The following is a 23,321-nucleotide window of genomic DNA, read 5'->3' as shown; positions in this document are numbered from 1 at the left end:
ATGTCGCTTCCTTGCGTAAATTAACTATTGATGTGCCACTTTTGGGAATTCACATCGAACGGTCACGCTCACCCAACAAAACAGGTTTTGCTCCATCGATAGCCTCTTTTGATCTCAGCCGCTCGGCCCTTCTCGGTCACCTGCGCTTTCTGAAAAGTGTGGCATTTTTCGCCAATCGCATCTTTTGGCAGCACCATTTCAGCCTAACCAGCATCTTGACCCCAACAAACCAATGGAGGTTCTTTTCTTGTTGAAAACGCAGTAGTAGACCTCTTCTTCATATTCACCGATCGATCCAGGAACGTTATCCCCATTCAGTGAGGATTCAGTTCTTCTCAAACTCGCTATCCGCTCGGCGACAAGCCGACTCGTCCCAGTACCCATTGTCATCCTAGGAGCTGAGAGCCCCGCCACGTTTGGGCATCTTTTGGTCCCGACAGATTCCTCTCCGCCCATTAGGATTGGTCCCACTAGGACTTGTCTGCTTGACTCACATTGGAGCGAGGAGTCCGATTCTCCAACTCGCTCACTTACTAGAGGGATTCCTGCTCTTATACCATTTGTCATGGGCCGAGAGTTTCCTTGGCCTCGGAACGACCCGCGGGCGCCTGGCAAGCAGAATTCACCAGGCCAGCCTTCCTTCTATAGTTGTTCCAACAAACGATATGGTGAATGATTCTTCATACGAGATCCTACCACGCCCAGCTTTGCTCGGGCGTCTAGTCCATCGAATAAGACAGCAGTTCTCCTTAGACACAACAACTGGTTTCGGCCTACATGGCCTCGTCAGGAGAGCGGCATCAGCTACCGACTAGTTTGTGCACGGGAGGCCTACCCCGTCTTCAGAACTCCTAAGCGATATAATCCTTCTATCCTAAAACTCCTAGCACCAACCATCCTGACGCCACTCCCACGGACTAGTTGTGTTCTACCCTTCTGCCTTACACTCTTCACCAGATAACCCCAACCACCACTCACAAGTGTCACGAATACAAGAGGATTCATAGACCGTGACACATGGTTGAACATTCTTGCCACAAAAACAAGAAAGATAACATGGGTTTTCTAAGAAAAATTAGATCAATTATTTTTCCAACCATTATGTCTATCCAATAAAGTTAAACGATATACTTATTTAAGGAAAAAAAATCCATGCAATGCATTTGTATGAATGTTGTAAACTTGTATATTATATAGATGGCGACCTATTTATTAATTGATAAAATCGATATGATTTAATAAATTCGTAATTTTTTTATTTATGTATAGTTCTGTTATAGTTATCATTTGGAATTATGAAGATACATAAATTTTGTATAAACTTAATTTACGAACGATATCGCAAATAAGATTAATGGCACTAAGATCTCGAAAATAACTTATCATTTCTATTAATTTTAACATTAATTTTTTTTTTTAAGTTTACCATCTAAGTTTAATACAGAAAATTCCAGGCACCAAATGAGCCCGATACTACTCATGTATGTATGATCCAAAGCATACAAAGTGCCATTAATTTTTCTAAAGTTATTTATGTCCATTTCTCTTTTTGGTAACAAAGAGGTTCGCATCGACTTGAGTTCAATGGACATGGCAACTGATCAAGCTTGCCAAGACAGTTGCAAAACAACTAGAGGTTTGTCACTTTGAACTTTTGATTTTTGTTTTTCTTAAATCTTGTGTTTCAGGCATTTTAACTTTTTCAATCCCAAATGCTTCAAGTTTCAAGCATACATATGCTGACAAATAAATTGAAATATAAAATTTTTATAACTTTTTATATATGAATAGTATCTTGAATTATAATTGAGAAAGCCCAAAAAAAAAACTTTTTTACTTCCAAAAAGTAAAAGAATGTGCTCATAATTTACTTAACGATATCATGGATAAGATCAGTGGCAATGAGACAAAAACTTAGTAAAATCGCATTGTCCACTATATGAAAGCTAGAAGGTCCCACTAATTCATGATACAATTTCTATCTCGAAAAGAAAGTCGTGATCTTTGTTAAGTTTAAGGTTAATTGTTTTTGTTTAAAAGTTTACCATCTAAGTTTAATGAAAAAAAAAATTCCATGCAATGATTGAGCTAGTGTGCATGATATAAAGCATACAAACTGTAATTAACTTTTCTAAGGTTGATTATATTCGTTTCTCTTTATGGTAACAAAGAAGTTCATGAAAAAGGGAGTTCACAAGGCATGGTAACTGGTAAAGCTTCCCAAGACGGTTGCAAAACAACCAGAGGTTTGTCACTTTGAACTTTTATTTTTCATAAATCTCGTGTTTCAGGGATTTTGACTTTTCAATCCAGAACATTTTAAGCTTCCAAGCATCCAAAAACTGACATATAATTTTAAATAAAATCTTTTCATAAATTTTAAAATCTGAATAATATCACACGTTTTGTTCTTGTTTATTGCGGATATCCCATATATTAAATGCATTACGTTTTTCTCTTTATTTTTAGATTTTACTTCCATAAAAATTATTTTTGTCAAAAAGAGAAATTTTGAAGAAATCTAGTTATTTTCTACATTAAGCAAATCTATGGAATTGAAGTTTCTCACTTGTGCTTTTGGGCCAAACAAAATTGAGGCACTCATTTTTGCATATGGCATTATTTGGCTAAAGCCTTGCAAATTAACTTGCCTTAATAGCTTGCCTAAGCCCGAGAAAGAAGTGGCTTAATTTGGTAAAGACTCTATTGGTGTCAAGGGATGGAATGAAGTTTATTATAAGAAAGAGGGACAAAGTCACCTTAAAGCAATGGTTCGATCTCTAGGGAATGAGCCTAATGATCTTCATGTGGCCTGGGTCTGAGTTTGCTTGCCAACTTGGATAGATCTAGTTTATATTCCCAGTGATAATCATTTTTACTCAATCCAACCACTATAATATAAAAAAAGGAAAAAAAGAACAAGTATGCTTTACTTGCACTAGGTATAGGGGATTACCTTTACATTAGGTGAGGTACTTCTATAAAAAGAAGGAATGAACTCCGCTTCGGGGACCAAAACTCTTAGATAATTGGATATCTTACGCATTTTTGCATCCTCCATTTACTTTGTTGTTGAAAGACTACAACGAGGAGAGCAACCCAATGGCGCCGCAACCGAATGAAATACAAGGAGATTCGAATCCTGCAGAACCACCAACAGGTACATATTTATGTTCCAACCCAGAAAATTTATGGTATAAGTGATGTGGTCTTATAATTTCTTTGTTTCCTTTATCTAGTTTGGCGGCAGATGTAATTGGAACTAAATACAGGGACTAAAAATAAATAAATTTCCAACAACGAACTAAAAATGCAAAAGCAATGTGTGGCCTTCAAATACAGTTGACTGACTCAAGAAAACAGTAAGCAAAAAAGCAAGATGTATTACTCAAAGTCAAATCTCCTAAATTTGGTATGACTTGGCTGCACGAGTTCCCTCGTAGTTTTGGATGATGATGCCACTGCTTTTTGTCAATCCTAGTTTCGTCACTCATAAGAACTCAATGACCAGATCATTTAAATTAAGTACCAGAAAATTTCCTCTTATCGGAAAGTTTTGTCCGAGCAGTCACCTTGCGAGGACTAACTATTTTCTATGTCTACTTGAAATGCAAATCGGATTGGCAGTTGGTTGTCCAACAAAGCAATTTCGTCAAGAGCGGACGGCAAGAAAAGGGGTTTTGAATATTTAATTACTTATCATTAAGAGACTACATAAGACTCATCCTTTAAAGACATGATTGGTAAGCTAATCAATTCACTATAGTCATCTCCAAAAAGGAAATCATGTTGTTGTTCTAAGCCAAAAATAACTTGTCAATAAAAATGATTGTCACTATTACGAGTGACGAAACTTTTAACACTTTTATTGTCCTTATACCTGTTTTTGAACCAAACAAAGTGAGACGCTTGTTTTTGCCGATAGCTTTATTCGGCAAAAAGCTTGCAAAATAACTTGCTTGAATAACTTTCCCGAGCTCGAGAAAGAAGTAGCTTAAGTCGGTAAAGACTCCTTTGGTGTCAAGGAATAGAATGAATTGTATCATAAGAAAGAGAGACAAAGTCACCTTCAAGTAATATTTTCATCACTAGGTACCGAACCTAATTATGTGTGGCCCTAGAGCTTGAGCCTACTTGCCAACTTGTAAAGGTCTAGTCTTTATTTCCAGTGATAATCCTTTTTACACTCAAGTAATTCAACTGCTTTGAAAAAAAAAAAAAAGTAATCCAATTACTTGCTCTCGGTGTAGGTTTGAATTGGGGGAGATACTTGTATATAAGGAAGGAATGAACTCGGCCTAGAAAGACTAAAACTGTTTGATAATTGAATATCTTACCCATTTTTGCATCCTCCGTTTACTTTGTTGTTGAAGATTGCAACGAGGAGAGAAACTCAATGGCGCCGGAAGAAAGTGAAACACAAGGAAATTCAGATTTTGCAGAACCACCACCAGGTACAAACATGTTCATGTCCCAACCCAGAAAAATTTATGATATGAGCTATGTGGTCTTATAATTTCTTTGTTTCCTTTACCAAGTTTGGCGGCATATTCAATTGGAACTAATTACAGAGGCCGACAAATTTTAATTCTCACGTACTAAAAATGCAAAAGGAATGTGTGGCCACCAAATACTGCCAGTTGATTCATTTTCTCGAGCCCATGGCATGACCATTCGTTTCAAGCAAACAGTAAATACGCAAAATGTCCCCATTTAAAAATTGATTCTAGAGTGACTATTCAGCTTTTTCGCCCCCCTAAATTGAAGGAACATTTAAGTTTCAGAAAGGCGTTTTGCGTCAACTCTGGTTTTCTTCCTTCTATTATCCAAGATGTTTGTGTGGACGGGGACTTCAACAAAGAAAACAATTTTTCAGAAATACAAACTTCTCTTGATGAAGCAGTGCAGTGTACGCCGTTGCCAAGAAAGCCGTTCCTTTTTCTGTTTATTAAATAGGATTTGCCTAAGTCATTCATAATAAGTTGATATGTGTTGCACAATTCTCTTTCTACCAAAATAAATAAATGAATGAATTGTTGGAATAGGCACTCAAGTAAATAATTTTTTACTGATATGGCTCTCAAATGATAAGAAAAAAAAAGTCAGCTCTCGATTGAGCGCCGTATAAATATCATAACATTGGTGATGTTCTTATTCTTTCTTTTTGATATGAAGAGGTTCGCTCAGACGTTGATCCAGAAGGCACAGCATCTGATAAAGCTTCTCAAGGCGGTCTTGGACACCGACCCAAAAAAAAAAAAGAAAAAAAAAGGCGGTCTTGGACCACTTAAAGGTTTGCCACTTCGAAGTTTTAGTTCATCATTTTTCATAAATCTTGTGTTGACTGCATTTTATTTTGCTCGGAAACGCTAAAAATTTATAGCATATAAATGTTAAACTATGAATTTAAATATAATCTCATCATAATTTTAAAATTTTGAATAATATCTTGAATTATAACTAAGAAAGCCCTTTTTTTTCTTTTTTTTTTTTACTTTGAAAGAGTAAAAGATCATGCTCATCAGTTATGAATGATATTGTGGATAAGACCAGTGGCAACGAGAAAACTCATTCACTATGAAATACCTATCTCAAAAAAAAAAAAAAAAAATAATAAAAAAAACTCAGGAAATCTCTTCAGTGTAATGTTTAATTTTTCGTTTAAAATTTTACTATCTAAGTTTAATACAAAAAAAATTCCATGCAATGAATGACCTTGATATGAATCTTGAATAGATGACCTATATTCATTTATCTTTTTGGTCACAAAGAGATTCTCATGGACTCGAGTTCAAAAGACACATCAACTAATAAAACTTCTTAAGACGATTGCGAAACAACTAAAGGTTTGTCACTTTTAACTTTTAATTTTTTCCTTTTCTGTAAATCTTACTTTTCTTGCATTTTTGTTTTTTAATTCGAAATATTTAAATTCACGGCGTGCAAATGCTGACATAAAATTTAAAACATGATCTTTCCGTTATTTTAAAAGCATAATAATATCTTTCAATTTGAATTGAGAACACCCCCCCCCAAAAAAAAAAAAAAAAAAAGAAAAAGAAAACAAAACCCAAGAAGAAGAAAAAGAGAAAGAACTGACTTCCAAAGAGTAAAGGAAGGCGCCCATGGAAACAGGCCTGTTAAGTAACGACCGCCCCTTGATCTGGATTGGCATTTCATCGGAAGTTTTTGCACTTTCACTTGACCTTAAAAGCAAGAAGTGCGAAATCTGAGGACTCTTAAAATTCAATATTTGCAGTTAAGCCAAAACCGGTGGTCATTGAGAAGTATCGATCATTGTTTGAAGCCGCAGTAAAAGGTGATTGGAAAGGTGCCGAGGAAATCCTCAATCATGATCCCGAAGCAATCACGGCCATAATTTTGACCTCAGAAATTGGTTTGACCTCAGAAATTGGTCCAGCTACTGTGAGCAATATTGCGGTTACGGCCGGACAAGATCAATTTATGGAAAACCTGGTTAAGCGCGTCCCTGCGAAAAATAAAGCTCCCATTTTACAGGGTGCCCTCTACCATGCTGCTCGGACGGGAAGAATACCAAGGGTAAAGGAATTAGTAGATGATCTTGACAAAGTTGCTGCATCAGGTGTAGGAGTTGCCTTGTCAATTGCTACTGAAAGTGCTCCTAAGCAAAAGGAGGTTATCTGGTACCTAGCCAGACGTATGAAATCCATTCCAAAGTATAATACCATGCTCAACCTTATTAAGGCTGGCCATTTGGGTAGGATTTCACACTCACTCATCTTATCTGATTTCATTCACTGTCTACTTGAATTAATATTTTTGTTCTTGTGTCCCAAAAGACATACTCTTATATTTAGCTAACAAAAACCCCAGCTTAACGAACTTTGACGTGAGCAAAAACCTTGGCCTGTTAAACGACTTAGCGGGCGCGAAGTCTTACTACCGCAGTGGAGCACAACTCAATTTTTGGGAAAAGTGTATTTACCAATGTAGGTACTTTTTGCGCTTCTTTTGTTAGATATGCACAATTAGAGCAACTCTATCCTCATAGTGTTCATTCTATCTATTCCCTTTTTAGGTATCCCTCCCTCGGTTGATCCGTCATCTCACAACGTCAAAGACACCAAGATGGCTCGAGGTATTTTTGTTAATCTACTGATGGATGGACTAATACGGCAAAAAGCATATCATTCAAAGATCTTACTCATAAAAAGTTAAGGGATAGGGACTACATCAGTGTATACAATTAATATATAAATCATGATGTGTGTAACAAGTTAATTTCTAATTGAACAACAAGTAACGCTATTTACACCCTCATTTTAGCTGAAACACTCATTTTTTCCAAGAAACTAATCGAAATAACCCCTCCAAATTATTGTTTCTTTATATATTATACTAACCTACAAAACTGCCTAAAATTTTATCATCTCTCTAATCTTATCAATTTCACAATATAAATGTCAGATTACACCCAAAAGATATTTTAATATCATTTATCCTATTATTATCTTGTCTAAACAAGATTGTTAATTTTCATTTTTTATATCATATTTTAATCACAAAATTTATATAGAAGGTTAGAAAATTCTAGTTATGATGGCCGATAAATTCATAATTAATTGCATATTCTTATCAAATAGTTTGTGGGAAACTTTATTTCAAAGTTGAAAATTAAAATTTAATCTAATTATCTAGCCGATTTTGACATTGTGAGTGGTTCTCTAGAATAAGTTTGTAGGTTTATAAAGTTAAACATCGTTGATTTTAACTTTTTTCTTTGGGCTTTTTAGACTATAATATGAATTGCAGGATGGGGGTTAAAAATTTATTTACGCTTTCTTCACTTTAAAACTCACACCAGAATTTTTCAAAGGAAAGCTTTAAGCATGTTTTAAAATTTGGATACACTTGATGTGAGATTGAATCTATGATCATTATAGTTACTTTCTTCATAATTGGACTAGAACAACAAGAAGTTTCTCTTTTTTTTTTCCTTTATGTTCTTATCCTTGGTTAATATTTTGATATGATCTAAATATAAATATGTTTGACATGTGATCATGCTTCTAACAATTTAACCCGTTTGAAAATATAATACCATAAATTAAAATTGACAACATTTTCTAGGCAAAGTTAGAATAAGATGTGTGATAAAGTGATAGTTTGTCAGGTAATAATGGAGCATTTCTATTGTGAAATTGATGAAACTGATAATAAAGAAAAGAAACAATACTTTGAAGAGAGAAATGAGGTTATTTCGGTAAGTTGACTGGAAAAAAGGAGTCTCTTAGCCAAAATGGAGAGGGAAATAGGGCCGCACTTAACATTTGTATAATTTGTTTGAGAAGTCTTACTTAATGTTGGATTGCCAAGTAGAAATATTGAGAATTGTAAATTTGATTGTCAAGTCAGGGAGGCTGATTGATCCAAGTTGTTTTCTAACATTGAGCATTATGAAATTTAATTACATGCGCAATTTTCATTTCACAAATGTGATATGTATCTTTTTGTTCATCATCAATTCCTAATTTGCTGACGTGATGCTTCTCTCCTCTTAATGGTGGTAGAACGAGCAATTCCTTGGTCCAAGATATTAATCTGGAATCTCAACACAAAACCATGTATACGAATTGGCATAGTATCTTCAGACCAAAAAAAGAAAAAACAAATGCGGTGGTATCTACAGAAAAATGACCTAATTTATCCATGGTTAGAGATCTCTATTTTATATTGTAAATTAATGCGCTCGATGTATCCCTTTAGGATCGTAGTTTTTAATATAGATTGATTCTCGATTCATATATTACATATGATTGGATTTCATTCAATTTAAAGTCCAATCGACATGTATCCAATAGGAGAATTTGTAAAAAATAGTTAGGTAGAAAATTGATCTATCGATCAATTGCTGAATGTATCCATTTTTCTTAACTCTTTTTCCTTCATGACATTGTGTGTGTTCATCCATAAATCAATTTGTTCTCTGATACATGCATTTTGATTTTCAAGCCATATGAAGTTTGCTCCCTAATTAATACATTAAATTCATCATTCTCTTCTCAACTACTACACACATGCGTGTCTCCACACATAAGATCACGACCCAAATGCGAAAGCCTCTATAACCTTTTGAATTTTCATCGCAGGCAAAATTGCTCATCTAGTGTTACGTGTAGCACCTTTTATCAACAGGATTGGAGAATTGAAGTTACGGCACAAATGCTGGCTTGAGTTAGCAATTCTAGTTTTTAAAGCGTTGAAGAATACTTACCGAAAAAAAAAAAAAAAAAGAATCCTATGAAAACTCCTAAATTACTCCAATTGACTTCAGCCATTGTCCTTGAAGCTGCATCCAATGGAATATCTGAAATTGTCAAGTTATGTCTTAAGCAATATCCGGAACTGATGTGGGATATAGAATTCACAAAAGAACTGATTGAAGAAGTTGTGAGGGGACGGCATGTTGAGTTGTTTAGAGTAATGAATGCATACGACACAATTCCAAAATTGAGGTACGACATTCAGAGGAACCACGACCTGATGGAGGCAGTAGTAGGATGGTCACCAGGATATGCACCGGCAGATTTTTCTGGGTCAGCTTTTCTTATGCAAAGGGAACTTCAATGGTTTGAGGTCGGTTCACTATATTTGCTTGCCACTCTTTAATTTATTTACATTCATGTTAATAGACGTCCTTAATTTTCTGAAGGCACTGGAAGATAGGAGCTCTCCTCTATTTAAAAGTCTAAAATTCAAGGTTGGTTCACCTTATTTGTTTTGCCACCCTTTTGTGCTCTTTAATTTACATTTGTTTTGATAGATGAAGGTGAAGAAAGACGAAAGCGATCCTTCTTCTAAAAGTCTGGAATTGGAACCAACGAATGAAAGGAGTGGGAAAATGTACTGGGAAGTTTTTGTAGAACAGCGCAAAGATTTGCTCCAAGACGCAGGACAATGGATGAAGGATACATCATCATCTTGTACCCTTGTAGCGACTCTCATCATTACAGTAGCTTTTGCTGCAGCTTTTACTGTACCTGGAGGCAACGACAATAGAGGGATCCCAATCTTTTTGAAGACGACCTCATTCATGGTATTCGCGATTACGGACGCTCTAGCTCTCTTCTCCTCCATCACCACCACCTTGATGTTCTTGGCTATTCTAACTTCGCGCTATGCCACAAAAGATTTCCTCCACTCACTACCAAGAAAAATGATATTGGGCCTCACCTTTCTCTTTCTCTCTTTGGCCTTTATGCTCATGGCTTTTGGCTCTATTCTTACGATCGTCCTAAGCAGACGATGGGAGTGGATTTACATCCCCATTACTTTGTTGGATGCCGTCCCTGTCATATTATTTGCAATCCTACAGCTTCCCTTGTATGTTGAAATGGTTGAATCCACCTATCGGCCTCGCCTTTATTGTCCCGTGAAGATTTGGAACTGATTTCTACTATTGTTATGGAACAAGGACATTCGTGATGTGATCTTTGTTTGCACTTGTTATTGTGTGTGAAATGCACTCATGTTTTAAGACTATTGAGGTATGACATTAGCCATACTTAGCTTAAGTTTAATGTGTGCTATCAAATGCACACCATACCTATGGGATTTGGTTTTTTTTACCCCAAACAGTGAGCAATTACCTCATTTCTCGTTGTATTAACTACTAAGGTGAATCCAATTCTTCAAAGAACTGGCAACACAGCCATCAATATTTAATATTGATAGGGTTCATCAATAGAAATTCTCTATCCTACAAAAGATGGCCACCCAAGTAGTGGCCCAACACAAGGAAATCCTCATATGGCAAGCCAAGCAAACAACTATTTTAGTTCAATGGAAGCTCAACCTTCAAAATCAGTCTTCGCCCACTGCCCACACTTCCGCCGCATCCTCTCATCCAAATCCTTGGCTTTGACCTCCGCCATCTTAGCCGCGTTGGCCATCGATGCTTCGTGCACTTCCATGATCATCATGCTCCGCTTCTTCTCCGCCACATCACCCCTTCCTAACTTCTCACCCAGGAACGGTGCACAATGCTCGTTAACAGCAGCCCCAACTCCATCAGAGACATAGCCATCAAAATCCCGCACTCCCCCCTCACCATGACTTTAGCCTCTTTCAGGTCTCTCTGTGATCATAGCAGCAAAAGGCTTAGACGTTTCTTTGGTGAATAGCGCTAATACACCAAGCACCTGGCCGGACAGTGAAGGGAGGAGAATCAACGTACCTGGATGCAATCAATATGTGGAGACGTTTCAATGTCGTGACAAGATGACCAAATTAGATATACCCTCGGGGCAAACGACTTAGAATCTCCAAGGTCACGTCTCAATGACCAAACATCAAAGAACAAATTGCCTATGAGCAAACGGATACTTCTGCACGCCATTCGAGACCATTAGTCCAGAAAAAGTAAGCAAGAGCAAAGTTTGTTTTCAATTCACCTTGTGATGTTACGATTGAAGTTTCGGGGAATAGGATACCGATTCTTTCTAATCAACTGATCTTATATTGCTTTGGACCAACATTTACGACCGACACATTTAGAATTAACCAAAGAGTATGAGATGAGAAACCAAAGGAACTATTTGAACAAGAGAGGAGTTTCCTAACCTGAAGGTTTCCATGACACATTTACAAATGCGTCTATTTTCCTCATCCATAGTGGTGCGAGCCAAACTGAAATTTGACACTTTGGGCATAAAATCACATTCCCATAATATGTTGCTCGCCTTGAAGTCTCTATGTATGACACAATGGGCTTGAGTCCTAAGGCAAATTGGCTAAGCCATGAGTAGCACCAACTAGGGCTAGCTTCCTTAGGATAACAACCAACAAAGTCATAAAACTATTGCATTTATACCAATTCAATCCTAAATCTTTTAATTATACCAATTTAATCCTAAATATTTTCACTTTTTGTTGATTAAGTCCATTCGACCAATTTTGACCGAAAATCACTAATATTGATGTCAACTATCTTATGTGACATGACCTTATGGCTCTCGCCCAAGGGACACTGAGGGTTGGCAAGGCCTTGCCTAATGGCTAGGGAGAGTTGCTCATTTCTCACTAGGCTTGAAAAGCAACAAAAAAAAATGAATTTTTTTTTACAAATATTATTAAAATTGTTCATGTCAGCCTCAGTTGTGCTATCTAAAATAGTCAACATCCATGTCAACAATTTTCAGTTAAGGTGTGCCAGCTGTTTCTTTTTTCTTTTTGGTCGATCAGTTGTATTCAATTAGCAAAAAATTAAAAAGTTTAAAATTCAATTGGCAAAATTGAAATATTAATAGGTTTGAGAATTTTTGAACAATTTTCCCTCCTATCTTAACTAAACTCGATCTCACCCCTTGCCTAAACAATTTTGTGAAGTTGCCATTTAGGATTGTTTGAACTATATGTCTCTTTAAATATATATATTTTAATCCACCGACATGCATATTATTTTAAATTTTCCACTAGTTTACCTCTTGTATATGATGCTTAGTACATAGTTGCCGCGACCTACCCTTTTCGTCCCGAGGGAAAAGGACACAAATTTAGGGATATCGCCTAAAGGTAGACCCATACTCTCGTTTAGGCACAGGCTCTTCCAAGCCCATACCTTGTGCAACGTTGGGGTATTCAATTTTGGCTTCAAATGACGCTATGAGGATTTTCAAATGAGGAGTCATCATTGGCCTACTGGGGAAGTGAGGCAATGGAGTATACCTCACTTCCTATGAAATTAGAGAATCTAGGGTCAATATCTTGATTATACTAATTAATCAATTAGTGTCATTTCGGTATCTAATCTTGTTCAATTCCATTCATAATTGATTTTAAGCTTATCCATTAATTATGAGGTGATAATATGGGTGCGCAATTATTAAAATAAAAATCAGCAACCATTTCTAACTAGGCTAAGAGAGAAAAACAATCAACATTTTGAAAGAGTGCAAGCAAAGGCATTTATCTCAAAAAGAAACATTTAAACCTTATTGTAAAGCTCTAGGTTTGTTCAATTTTGAGCATAATTTTTATCCAAGATTTTCCCACACTTTTAGGAGAAAACTACCCAAAAACCATTTTAAACCCTTTTCGAGGAATTATAATTTTTTTGAAATTTTTTGGAATTTTTTTGGACTTTTAGGGATTCGATTTTTCTAACATTTTAATAATTTTCTATATTTTAAAATATTTTTTATGAATTTTATGAATTTTGAATATTTTTTTATCATTTTTAAATTTTTATGCTTTCTTTTTTAATTTTTTTATGAATTTTAATATTATTTTAAAAAAGTCGGGCTAGGTGACCCGGCTCGACTAAATCCGGACCAACCCTAGAGCCCATTCCGAATTAACCAAGTCAGCCCATAAAATTCTTAGCCCACTCGGAGCCTCCAGCCCATTTATATTTTCTTTTCTCAGACCAGCCATCTCCGGCTCACTAAAATATCAGCCCATTCCTTAAACGAACCTAGCCCACTTTAACATCAAAATCTTCCAGTGTTATTATAACTGGAGGTGAGCCCAAACTCAACAAGCTAATTTTGAGCCCACGTCCATCAAAACCCAAACGCGTTCTAGCCCAAACCTAATTAATCAATTAAACCCATACTAATTTTTTTTTTGGGTCGCTAACCCATGCTAATTCACTCCTCCCTATTTTGTCTTTTTTCTCTTCTTTTTGTTACCTTTTTCTATTTCTTTTTTCTTTCACCCCCACCGCTTGGCTTTCAGTTTCATTCTCATAACATAAACCCGAAGCGTCTAAGAACTAACCGGGAAAATAAACAACTTTCAATGAATAATAAGGCTGCATATGGCAACGTTTTAGTTTTAATGTTTTTCTTAGTCCATGTCTTTATACAATCCTATGATATTCCATATCGTTTGATAATGAATGTATATTCTAGAAGCACTAGTTTGAATTTTTATTTTATGATTAAGAATTTTATTTTATTAATGTTCATATTTTTCATATGTCTACATATAAGTTATGGTCAGTAAATTGTAGCAATAAGTAATGATCATTAATGATTTTAATTCACTGCAATCGTTCAATTGATAATATAGATGGAATCTAGAATCAGGGTAGGTTCCAAATTTTTGGATATGCATAGTAGGTTTTAGGTTTCAAAAAATAAGAAACCTATATGAAACTTGAAATCGCTTACATTTATGTAATTCTAATGATTATCGGTCCGTTTTTACACTCCTCACACCTGTTCATACGTTGTCTTCACTTTCGCTTGCTGTAGCTCCAATTCAAATAGCTTTTATGTTAAAAAAATGGCTTTTATGCTTCCCTTATTTTTAAAAGAAAGTACCATAAAAAATTCTAAATATAGACACTATAACATTAATACCCTAATTTATATGTCATAGAAATTCTCAAATTGCATAGTGTGATAAAAAAATCCTCGATTCTCATCACGTTGGTCCAAGTTTAAGGTTAAAATGGGGGAAATCGTCATAAACCATATTTTATATGACTGTCGAGTTAATCCTAAACTTTTCAATTTTACAAATTTAATTACAAACCTTTGTGCGAAATTCTAACCTACTCCTATTGGCCAATTTTCGCCGAAAATTGTGAATGTGGTGATGTGCTACATAAGATTACCAATGACAATTGGATTGCATGTGAGCGATCAGACTAAATGGCAATTTCGCACAAAAATTTAGAAATGAACCAATATCCATACAATATGTTTAGTATAGATTGTGTAATTTTTTCTTTAAAAAATTGAGAGATTAGCTTAGCGATTGGCATAATTTATGATTTTTTTGACACAGTAAAAATTCAGGTATTCATATCACAATAAATATTAAATATTTTATGGTATTAATTTTTTTCTCTTTCTTTTTATTTATTTATTTATTCATCATCGAGTCATTTTAAGCGGGAGGAAGGGCAATTCTAGCTACAAAGTACATGGTGACACGTATCCCAAATAGAATAATAATTGTTTAAGCGATGTTGATAGTTGTGACCATAACAAAAACTTGTTAGACATGCTTTAAAGATTAAATTAGTGAAATCGTGTTGTGATCTCCATAATGTTTTAGAAGTTCACATAATTATATGGCGTCAATTTTTATTATTGTAAAGTGGAAAAGGTAGATTTACATCGGTAAATTTCAGAATTTACATAAAGAACAGAATGTTGTAATTAGTAGCTGGAGGCTATTTAAGCAGAGTTTTTTTTTTCCATTATTTGAATTATTGGTCACTTTCATTTCTTTATTGATCAATATGAAGGATTGAAGGATGTAGACGTAATCACACATATCTAATTTAAAAATTAATAATTACAAAAATCATACTTTTGAACCATCGGTTTTTTAACCATAATAGCCACCCTTTAAACATAAAAGAATGAGGTGGGGGATTTGAATTTTCACTTTCTCAGGAGGGTTGAGGTGAGGACGAATTAGTTTCAAATGTGAGTTTCGACTCCTAAGCCCTGCAAGGAGGCATGGCAAAAGTCTAAAAGTGATAGTTAGAATATGAATAGAGTAGAATCGGCAAAAAAACAAAACAAAACAAAACAAAACCATCGGTTTTCACTCCTTGTCTTCACCAAAATCGTCGGTACTTAACTTGAATTCTTGATCACTTGCCCTTTCAAAGAAGAGAGATGCTAAATAAAAAAATAAAAAAAGGACTGTCGAATATACATGACTTTTATTTACTGATATAAAAAATTTGATCATACATATATACACATAAACAATTACGGCCATAATGTTATCCTTTACGGTAGAAAGTGAAATTGGTAACATTTTGAAACAAAAAAATTAAATAAGAAACTTCCTACACCATCATTTCTAATAAAACGCATTAATCTCACCGATTCTCTAGGACTTATTCTCGATTTATTGTTTAAAAAAAAAAAAAGCCTTCTTAATTCGTCACTTATTAGAAAGGGCTCTCATATTATCATATATATTTTTGCAATTTCTCTCTCTCTCTCTCTCTCTCTCTCTCTCTTTCCTTTTTCTTTTGGGCGTGATGAGAGAGATTTTTGCTGCCTCAAAAGACGCGTGATATCTCACTTTGGTGCTGGCTCCGCCTTCATGTAATGTAAACCCTCCCCTCCTCCTTCACTCATGTCATATTATTCTGCTCACTTTATCAAGCTCGCGAACACTCAGCATCATTCACACAAACACACGGATGGGGAAAGAGATAGTGAGCGCAGAGGAGGAGGAGATGCAGAGATGGTTGAGGGAGTCTTCCTCCTCCTCGTCAATGCATCAGCAGCCGAAGCTGCCCCTGCTCTCGTTGAACCACGTCTCGTTCGTGTGCAAGTCGGTGGCCGAGTCCGGGAAGTTTTACGAGCGTGTCCTGGGCTTCGTCCTCATCAAGAGCCCCTCATCCTCCAACTTCGAAGGCGCCTGATAAATCCTACTATGCCCCTTTTAATTTTTCGCTTTGGCCCACTTTGCTTCCCTTGTCGGACTCGCTCGAAATCAATGCTTTGAAACTCGTACTACATCGGTCGGACCAGGGTGTACGCATCGTGGTACTGACCCCGGTCTTAGATGTGGGCATTTCTTTGTACATGTTTCGGTCAGTCCGGTCGGACGGGAAATGTAAGTGTGGTTAGAGCACGTAGATCTCTCGGCTCGTCTCTAGCTTACTTGGTGATGTTTGGTGGTAGTCGAAAGAATGATTCTCGCATCACGAATTAGCCGTCCTACATGAATGTTTTCACACCATTTCACTCAAATCAACAAGAAGCTTTTGAAATGAGGCTCAGCTTATAGTGAGAAACATGTTTTCTCCAAATTCCTGTCTTTATGAACCACCAAAACCTTTTATCATGTCATCTTTGAAACCAAATTGTGGTTTTTTTTTTTTTTTTTTTTTTTTTGGTTATAGTTTTGAGAGCTTTTAAAGAAATTTACTCCAACGTGGTCTTCATCATCAAACCATTTGGACCTACAGAAGTCTTTTGAGATATTAAAGCATTTTAGACTTAACTTTGCTTGATTCGTGCTTAGAACAGCTTGTTTTGCCCTTTTATATTGTTAGCAGCCTTTCTGAAGTGACTTCGTTTAGCGTGGAAAAGAAGCAAAGGAGTAAACATGAGGTGATGTGGGTTTCCCTTTTGGGGTGCGTTTATCATTTTTTTTTTTTTTTTTTTGGGGGGGGGCGTTAATTTCCTCATTTCTAATTTAGCAAAGGGCCCCAAGTGCGCTGGCGAGACAATCATTACAGATATTTAAAATTTTCTAAAGTAATTTTTTTGGGATAATTAAATGCTTAACAAGTGTTTCGGGAAAAAAAAAATCAAAAATCCAATTACAAAATCCTGCTTCTAAAGCAGGTAGGTTGATTATCCAAAATTTGGGATAACCAGATTGTGTCCACTTCCCACCAACTCTTTTGACTTGACACTCTTACCTTGACTAGTTAAATAAGAACAAGTCTCCAATCCATCATCACCTGATAGCTTCTTCGAGGCAGTTCTGTTTAGGCGGATGTTTAGTTCTTTTGGTACCTACATGTATAGTACTAGTCTTTGGGAATCTTGTTGACTTTTTCCTCTTTTGCGAAATTGTCGAATTCAAGAAAAATGTTCGATACGCGAGTTGATGGCGCGGACCGGATTTGATAACAGAATCGGCCCTTCTCGTTTTCATGCTGTTCAACTATGGAATTGGCATCCATTTGCTTGAAGTGGAGGATGTTCCTGCAAAGAAAGGGGCGATAAATCCCTAGGACAACCACATCTCCTTCCAGTGCTCCGACATGAAGCTCGTGATGAAGAAGCCGGAAGATATGAACATTGAGTACGTGACCACAGTCGTCGAAGAAGGCGGCATCAAGGTCGATCAGCTGTTCTTCCACGACCTGGACGGTCACATGATCGAGATCTGCAACTGTGACAACTTGCCGGTTCTTCCCCTGTCCTCTTGCCCACTCAAACTCCCGAAGCTAACAAGGACCCGTCCCCGTCCACATTGTATGGTAAGTTCGAGAATTGGTGTTCGGACATACAATGCACCATGGAAGTCGCGAATCAGATGATGGACAACTTGGTGAAGAACATGTTTGACATCTCGATATGAGCTGAATCTAGGATTCGATGTCGAAGCAAATTTTGCCGAGCAATTCAAGCCGAGCAATTCAAAGGACCCCTTTCGTGTATAGAATTTGCCAAGTCTCTCTCTATGCAAGTTGCAAAATGAGTGTAAAGATTTGAAGAATAAGGAGATGTTCCACCGTCTTTAAAAAGTACAAGCAAATTCTTGTTTCAATTAAGTAGCATGTCTTTGTATCCCCTTCTTGGCTCAGCTGTAAAAGCTTTTGCACCCTAGGGTTGTTGAGTCCATTGTCGTAGCTTCAAAATATAAGTAAAATTCATCAATTGTTGTATTGTGAGCCCTTCTGATTGAACAAATGCACATTAGCGCTCCTTTGGGGAAAGTTATGGTACCAAACTCACTAGCTGCAAAACTAAATAAGACGACTGATCTACCGGAGCTATAACCTGAAAAATTAACCTTGCTATAAAAACTTTGAGTTCACAAATTGTTCAAAAGATCTTAGAAGAGCAGAGATGCATCATTACAAGGCAATGGAAGGACAGGGATCACGAACTCTTCGAATAAGTTACAGACTGGGTCTTTCAAAGAAGTTGCCCAATCCTAAAGCCAATTTCAAGCTAGTGGGCAATTCAACTCAACAAGACATCTCCAGAAATGGTCAAGAGGCCATAACATACATGATAATGGAGTTGAGCAACATGCTATACTCGCAAGTCACCACTCCTAGTCTTCGAAGCCATTTAGTGAGTCTTTCAGATGCTTCTCTCCCAATTACTATACCATCTCTCTCGTTCCTTGCTCTGCATATTTTATTCTCTCATTCATAAGAATAAAGCACGAGGGCCAACTTTATAATAACTGTGGAATATCTACTACTTAAATATGGGCATCTAAATGCAATACATAACTCGAACAAGATTAGAAAGGGGAAAAAGAAGTCCAAAATCTGATGACCAAGAAGATAAATGATGCAATACAATCTTCCTACTATCTTCTTCCTGCAAAATGGGAGGCACCCTCAAATCGACATTCTCATTCTTGGCTCCCAGATATCGATGTTTTGGCTTTGTCGAGGATATCCTGTGGCACCACAACCCTGAACACCACGTATTGATGATTCAAGCTTTTTTTCTCCCTGTAGCCGGTGAACGCTGCCCAACGCTCCCGCACTCAGATTTGGCAAAGCGTAAAACACACGCCTGATTCTCTGATGCACAAGTGCCACTGCACACTTTAAACAAGACAAGATGTAGCAGAAAAGTTCAATATCAGGAATTTCATCACTCTATTTCAAAATATCTACAACTCTTAACACTTGTTACGCCAAATGAATTGCAACTCTCCATTTTATTTTCTCCAGATCTCAAATGTGAAAAATTCTAATCTACAAAGAGGACAGGAATGCAAAGTGCATTTGCAATGAACCAGTACTGTCCCAGGCAGAATCTTAGATATTTTGGGCAAAGGGTAATAAGTCAAATAGGCTGCACATGCACCAAACCAGATAGTTGCAGCTGATTCGTTTAACTTACATTGTGCATGGTTCCCAAACAAGGTAGATGTCATTGCCAGTGCATAAATACGGTCTACTAGAGAGATCTTTCCATTTAATCTGACGATATTTCATCTTGGCACTGACACCTATATAATTGTGGGAATCCAGGTCAACAATGATGAAAAAGATGATACTGCTCATGGAAATAGTGGAGAAGCAGAGAATCGATCTATAGAATCAAATACAATAATTGGTTCCATATGTTCAGTGCCAAATGATCCTCAAGCATTTCATGTTCAGTGCCAACTAGTTAATTGGTGGACAGTGCATGTATTATTGGTTGAGTAAGCATTGCCATGAAAAGGTGTTCACTTAATAATCATTGTATATACAGAGTTGACTATTAGCAAGTCTATCAAGACAATGAAATTGACCAAGGGATGATTATAACATGCACCCAAGCAACCATCCGAGAGCTAATCGGAGTTTGAGTTGAGCAATAACAAATGAAATAGTATGATGATATTCACAAATGTTGAGAAAAGATGATGCACTTTATAACAAATAAGCAGATGATACTTAGATGCCATTGTCATGCTAGAAAGGCTTGCCAGGATTTCCTTCACATGTAGAGGAAAAGCTTAAGTCGTTGCCATCAGTTTTCCGTCTTTTTGCTTGAGACTTTGCAGGAGATTGAATAAACTTCTCTTTGGTAGCTTCATCTTTTTTTTTTTGGTTGAAATGGTAGCTTCATCTTTGTATCTCACATCAGGGAATAAGCGTCTGTCCCTGGCAGCAGATGATTCAATGGCCACCATCGCAGCATGTCGCAATGGGTGCCAAAATTAAGAGCTCCTGCCAGTCTGTTCATCTACCCACCATCGCGGATGTAGAGAAGAAATGGATGTCTCAACTTGCTCTGCCCCACCTGAGGAACAGCGTTGAAGACATGATTCATGCTTTGTCCATTGAGTAATTTCAGCAGAAGATTAGGTGGAACTACTACATTCAGCACCAACTTCTGTTTTTGGAGTTTGCCGAGAGCAGACTTCATCACATGCCCCAGCAATCGCTTGATTAGATAGAGGATCTACAATTGCTGCAGCATTGACCACCTGTGGACAAGAGAAGGGTGTAACAAAAGCAAAAATTGTGCAATATCCACAACATAAGAGGTTCCAACACCAGCATAAAACAAAATTGGACGCACGACTAGGGAGCAACATGAAGTACTACATTTCCTTCCCGAAACCTCTATTTTACAACATCTATGCATGAACATTTCAAGGGATAAATGTCTAAAGGACCCAGCCTTCAAAATGATCGGATTGTTCTCCACTGTTATAAAACAGTTTTCTTCTAGTTTTTTGGTTCCAAAGTCAATAAACGTGACTTTCACCTGCTTTCTCCCCCCTATTCCTATTCTTCACGGCTTTGCAAGGTTGCCAAGTAAAAGTGTAAATTACTATGTTAAATGCTTTTAAATGATAAACATAACCTGGGGATTTCATCTATCGTGACCCTATTTTATGGATGATGCGGCGAGAATAGTCAATGGCACTAGAGGCTTGACCCTGGTCTCATGCCCAATTCCCGCAACCTCTCTGCATAGTGTGTTGTGTTGTATTGAAATGAAGTAGCAATGAAAGAAAATAGTATCTGGGCTTAGCCACTTCACCATAAGGAAGGTCACAAGTATATATGGATTTATTATTCTCATATTTTTCTTGATAAAGATGATGTAGCGAGCATGATTTCACCAATCAAGATTGAAGGTGAAAGTCCTAAGTTAACATAACTCTTATTCAAATAGCCATAAGCAAGATGAATTCCTAGTCAACGTCAAATCTCTCCTCAATTTGCAATTTAAGGATTCTCTTTTTACCTTTTTTTTTTTTCTAAAAAAAATTTCGCAACTCTTGCACTTAGAACTTTGTGAATACTCGAAACCTTTCTAACTATACAATTATTGACATAGAGATTCATATATAATTTTATAGCGCTTCAATGTCTTACTAGGTTTTTGACCAAAAAGAAAATGTCTTACAAGGTCACTTTGGAATGCCCCCAAATCAATGTCAACTTAGCCGAATCAACATTTCTGCCTCTTTAGCTGAGTCATGTATCATCACCATCTAAAAAAATCACCATCAAATCTTTCCTGGTATTTAGAATGCATTTGCTTCATGAAAATATCACCTTCCATTTTCTTGAAAATATGATCGATGAGTGAAAGGTATGACTTTTCAACGGGAATCAAAATTACAAAAACATGTTTGGTGTAGTTTTCTAAAAGCAATCTTTGCACGTAACAAAGTAAATTTTTGTCGTCGTCAGTTTTAAGATTCAAATTTTCAAATATGGCAACCAAATTTTCTACCAAAGAAATTTGAAAATGAAAACAAGAAATGAAAATTTTATATTTATATTTTACATGAAAGCTTTCTATTTAAAATAAATTCTGTCTTGAATCAAATTAAAGTTCCTTACTTTTGCCCTTGAACTACGCAAAAGTGAGGTGCCCGTTTTGCCAATAGCTTTATTCGACTAAAGGTTAGCAAATGAACTTGCCTCAGTAGCTTTGTTGACACCTTATTTTTGTTAAATAAAAAATAATAAAAATAAAAAATAGTAAAACAAATAAGAATCAAAATCAAAATCGACTTACCAAAAAAAAAAAAAAAAAAAAAAAAATCAAAATCGGGTGGCCTGGTTTTACCTAGCCCAATTTTCTTTTAACCAAGCTCTCGGCCCGCTACGCGTCCAGCCCACTCTCCCTCTCTTTACCCAGCTCATTACTTCTTTTGGGTACAGTTGGCCGGGAATTCTGTTACACAACAGAAAAAGGATTATTTGGGAGAAGAAGAAGGGGTGTGCTCGCTCGGCCAAGATGAAGAAACAGAGAAGGGACGCTCGGCCGAGAAACGGAAAGGAGAGAAAAGACGCGAGAGATAGAGACAGGAAGAGGGAGATTATCTCGTTTTCGAGCGAGAGATTTCTCGGAAAAGATCACCGCCGGAGCTCATTGTCGAGCCTCGGAGTTCCGATTGAAGCTCAATTCGCGAGCCGTTTCGAACGGTTGTGGAGTCAGAAGTTGCGTAGGAATTGCGTTTCATCTACTGCGAAAGAGTGAACCAAGCGTAAGCTTCTCTTCCGTCGCCGATCGATTTTTGCCGTTTGTCCGCCAGGTGAGCTCCTTCATATGCTCTGTACGTGCCCTGTTTCAGTCAAGAACGGGGCATTAGGTTCGAATGATGAGTTTGCGAGAAAATATTGATCGAATACGGTTTTATTTGCTGTAGAATAATATGATTTAGTTGCCTGTACATCATGTTTTGATCGAAAGGCGTATCGGAGTCGAATTGGAAGCTCGTTTCCTAAATCGCATGCTAACTGTTCGATAAAATTTTTATACGAAGAACCGAAATTGCTTTTATGGAAATCGATAATTAGAGCCTCGCTTATGCTTGATTTGTTCTTATAATTGTTGAATCGTCACTGAATCGTTGTTTTTCATGTGATTTGTGGCATATTATTTACTGTCTGAGTCAGCCATGTGTGCGCCTTCCCTCCGCTGGAAAGCTTTTCGTTGCCGGTAATGCCAGCCATTTGAGGCTGCTCCAGCTAGTCTGTTTCATGTGCATTTGAGTGTTCACTAGCCTAGAATCGATATGAGCTTTAGGACGTGCAATTTCGCAGCTTGAGGATTCTTCGTTAGAGGAGGTCCAACGACATAAAAACTGTTGGCCAGCTAACGGCTGGCAGTGGTTTAGCGTCTGTCACA

General features: G+C 36.8%; 1 protein-coding gene and 1 pseudogene across 1 annotated transcript; both read left to right on the top strand.

Annotated features, from left to right (window-relative positions):
• Positions 1–4,396: 4,396 nt before the first annotated feature.
• On the top strand, positions 4,397–10,432 carry LOC104440379 (ankyrin repeat-containing protein NPR4). The gene is made up of 5 exons (XM_039305324.1): positions 4,397–4,454; positions 6,260–6,679; positions 7,061–7,120; positions 9,317–9,618; positions 9,806–10,432. Exons 1-5 carry the CDS (start codon positions 4,397–4,399, stop codon positions 10,430–10,432), a joined length of 1,467 nt encoding a protein of 488 aa, XP_039161258.1.
• A 5,730-nt stretch (positions 10,433–16,162) lies between these two features.
• LOC120289925 lies at positions 16,163–18,088 on the top strand (annotated as a pseudogene).
• The last annotated feature ends 5,233 nt before the right edge of the window (positions 18,089–23,321 follow it).

Source organism: Eucalyptus grandis, chromosome 11 (assembly GCF_016545825.1).
Source record: "Eucalyptus grandis isolate ANBG69807.140 chromosome 11, ASM1654582v1, whole genome shotgun sequence".
In the NCBI taxonomy this organism is placed as follows: domain Eukaryota; kingdom Viridiplantae; phylum Streptophyta; class Magnoliopsida; order Myrtales; family Myrtaceae; genus Eucalyptus; species Eucalyptus grandis.
This window is presented reverse-complemented; position numbering and strand designations above follow the sequence as displayed.

Bases quoted from the DNA above. Each gene is read 5' to 3' on its own strand.
- LOC104440379 (XM_039305324.1), top strand. From the start codon at position 4,397: ATGGCGCCGGAAGAAAGTGAAACACAAGGAAATTCAGATTTTGCAGAA. The intron at 6,680-7,060 runs GTATGAAATCCA...TTCCCTTTTTAG, and splicing joins TATCTGGTACCTAGCCAGAC to GTATCCCTCCCTCGGTTGAT. The intron at 9,619-9,805 runs GTCGGTTCACTA...TTGTTTTGATAG, and splicing joins GGGAACTTCAATGGTTTGAG to ATGAAGGTGAAGAAAGACGA.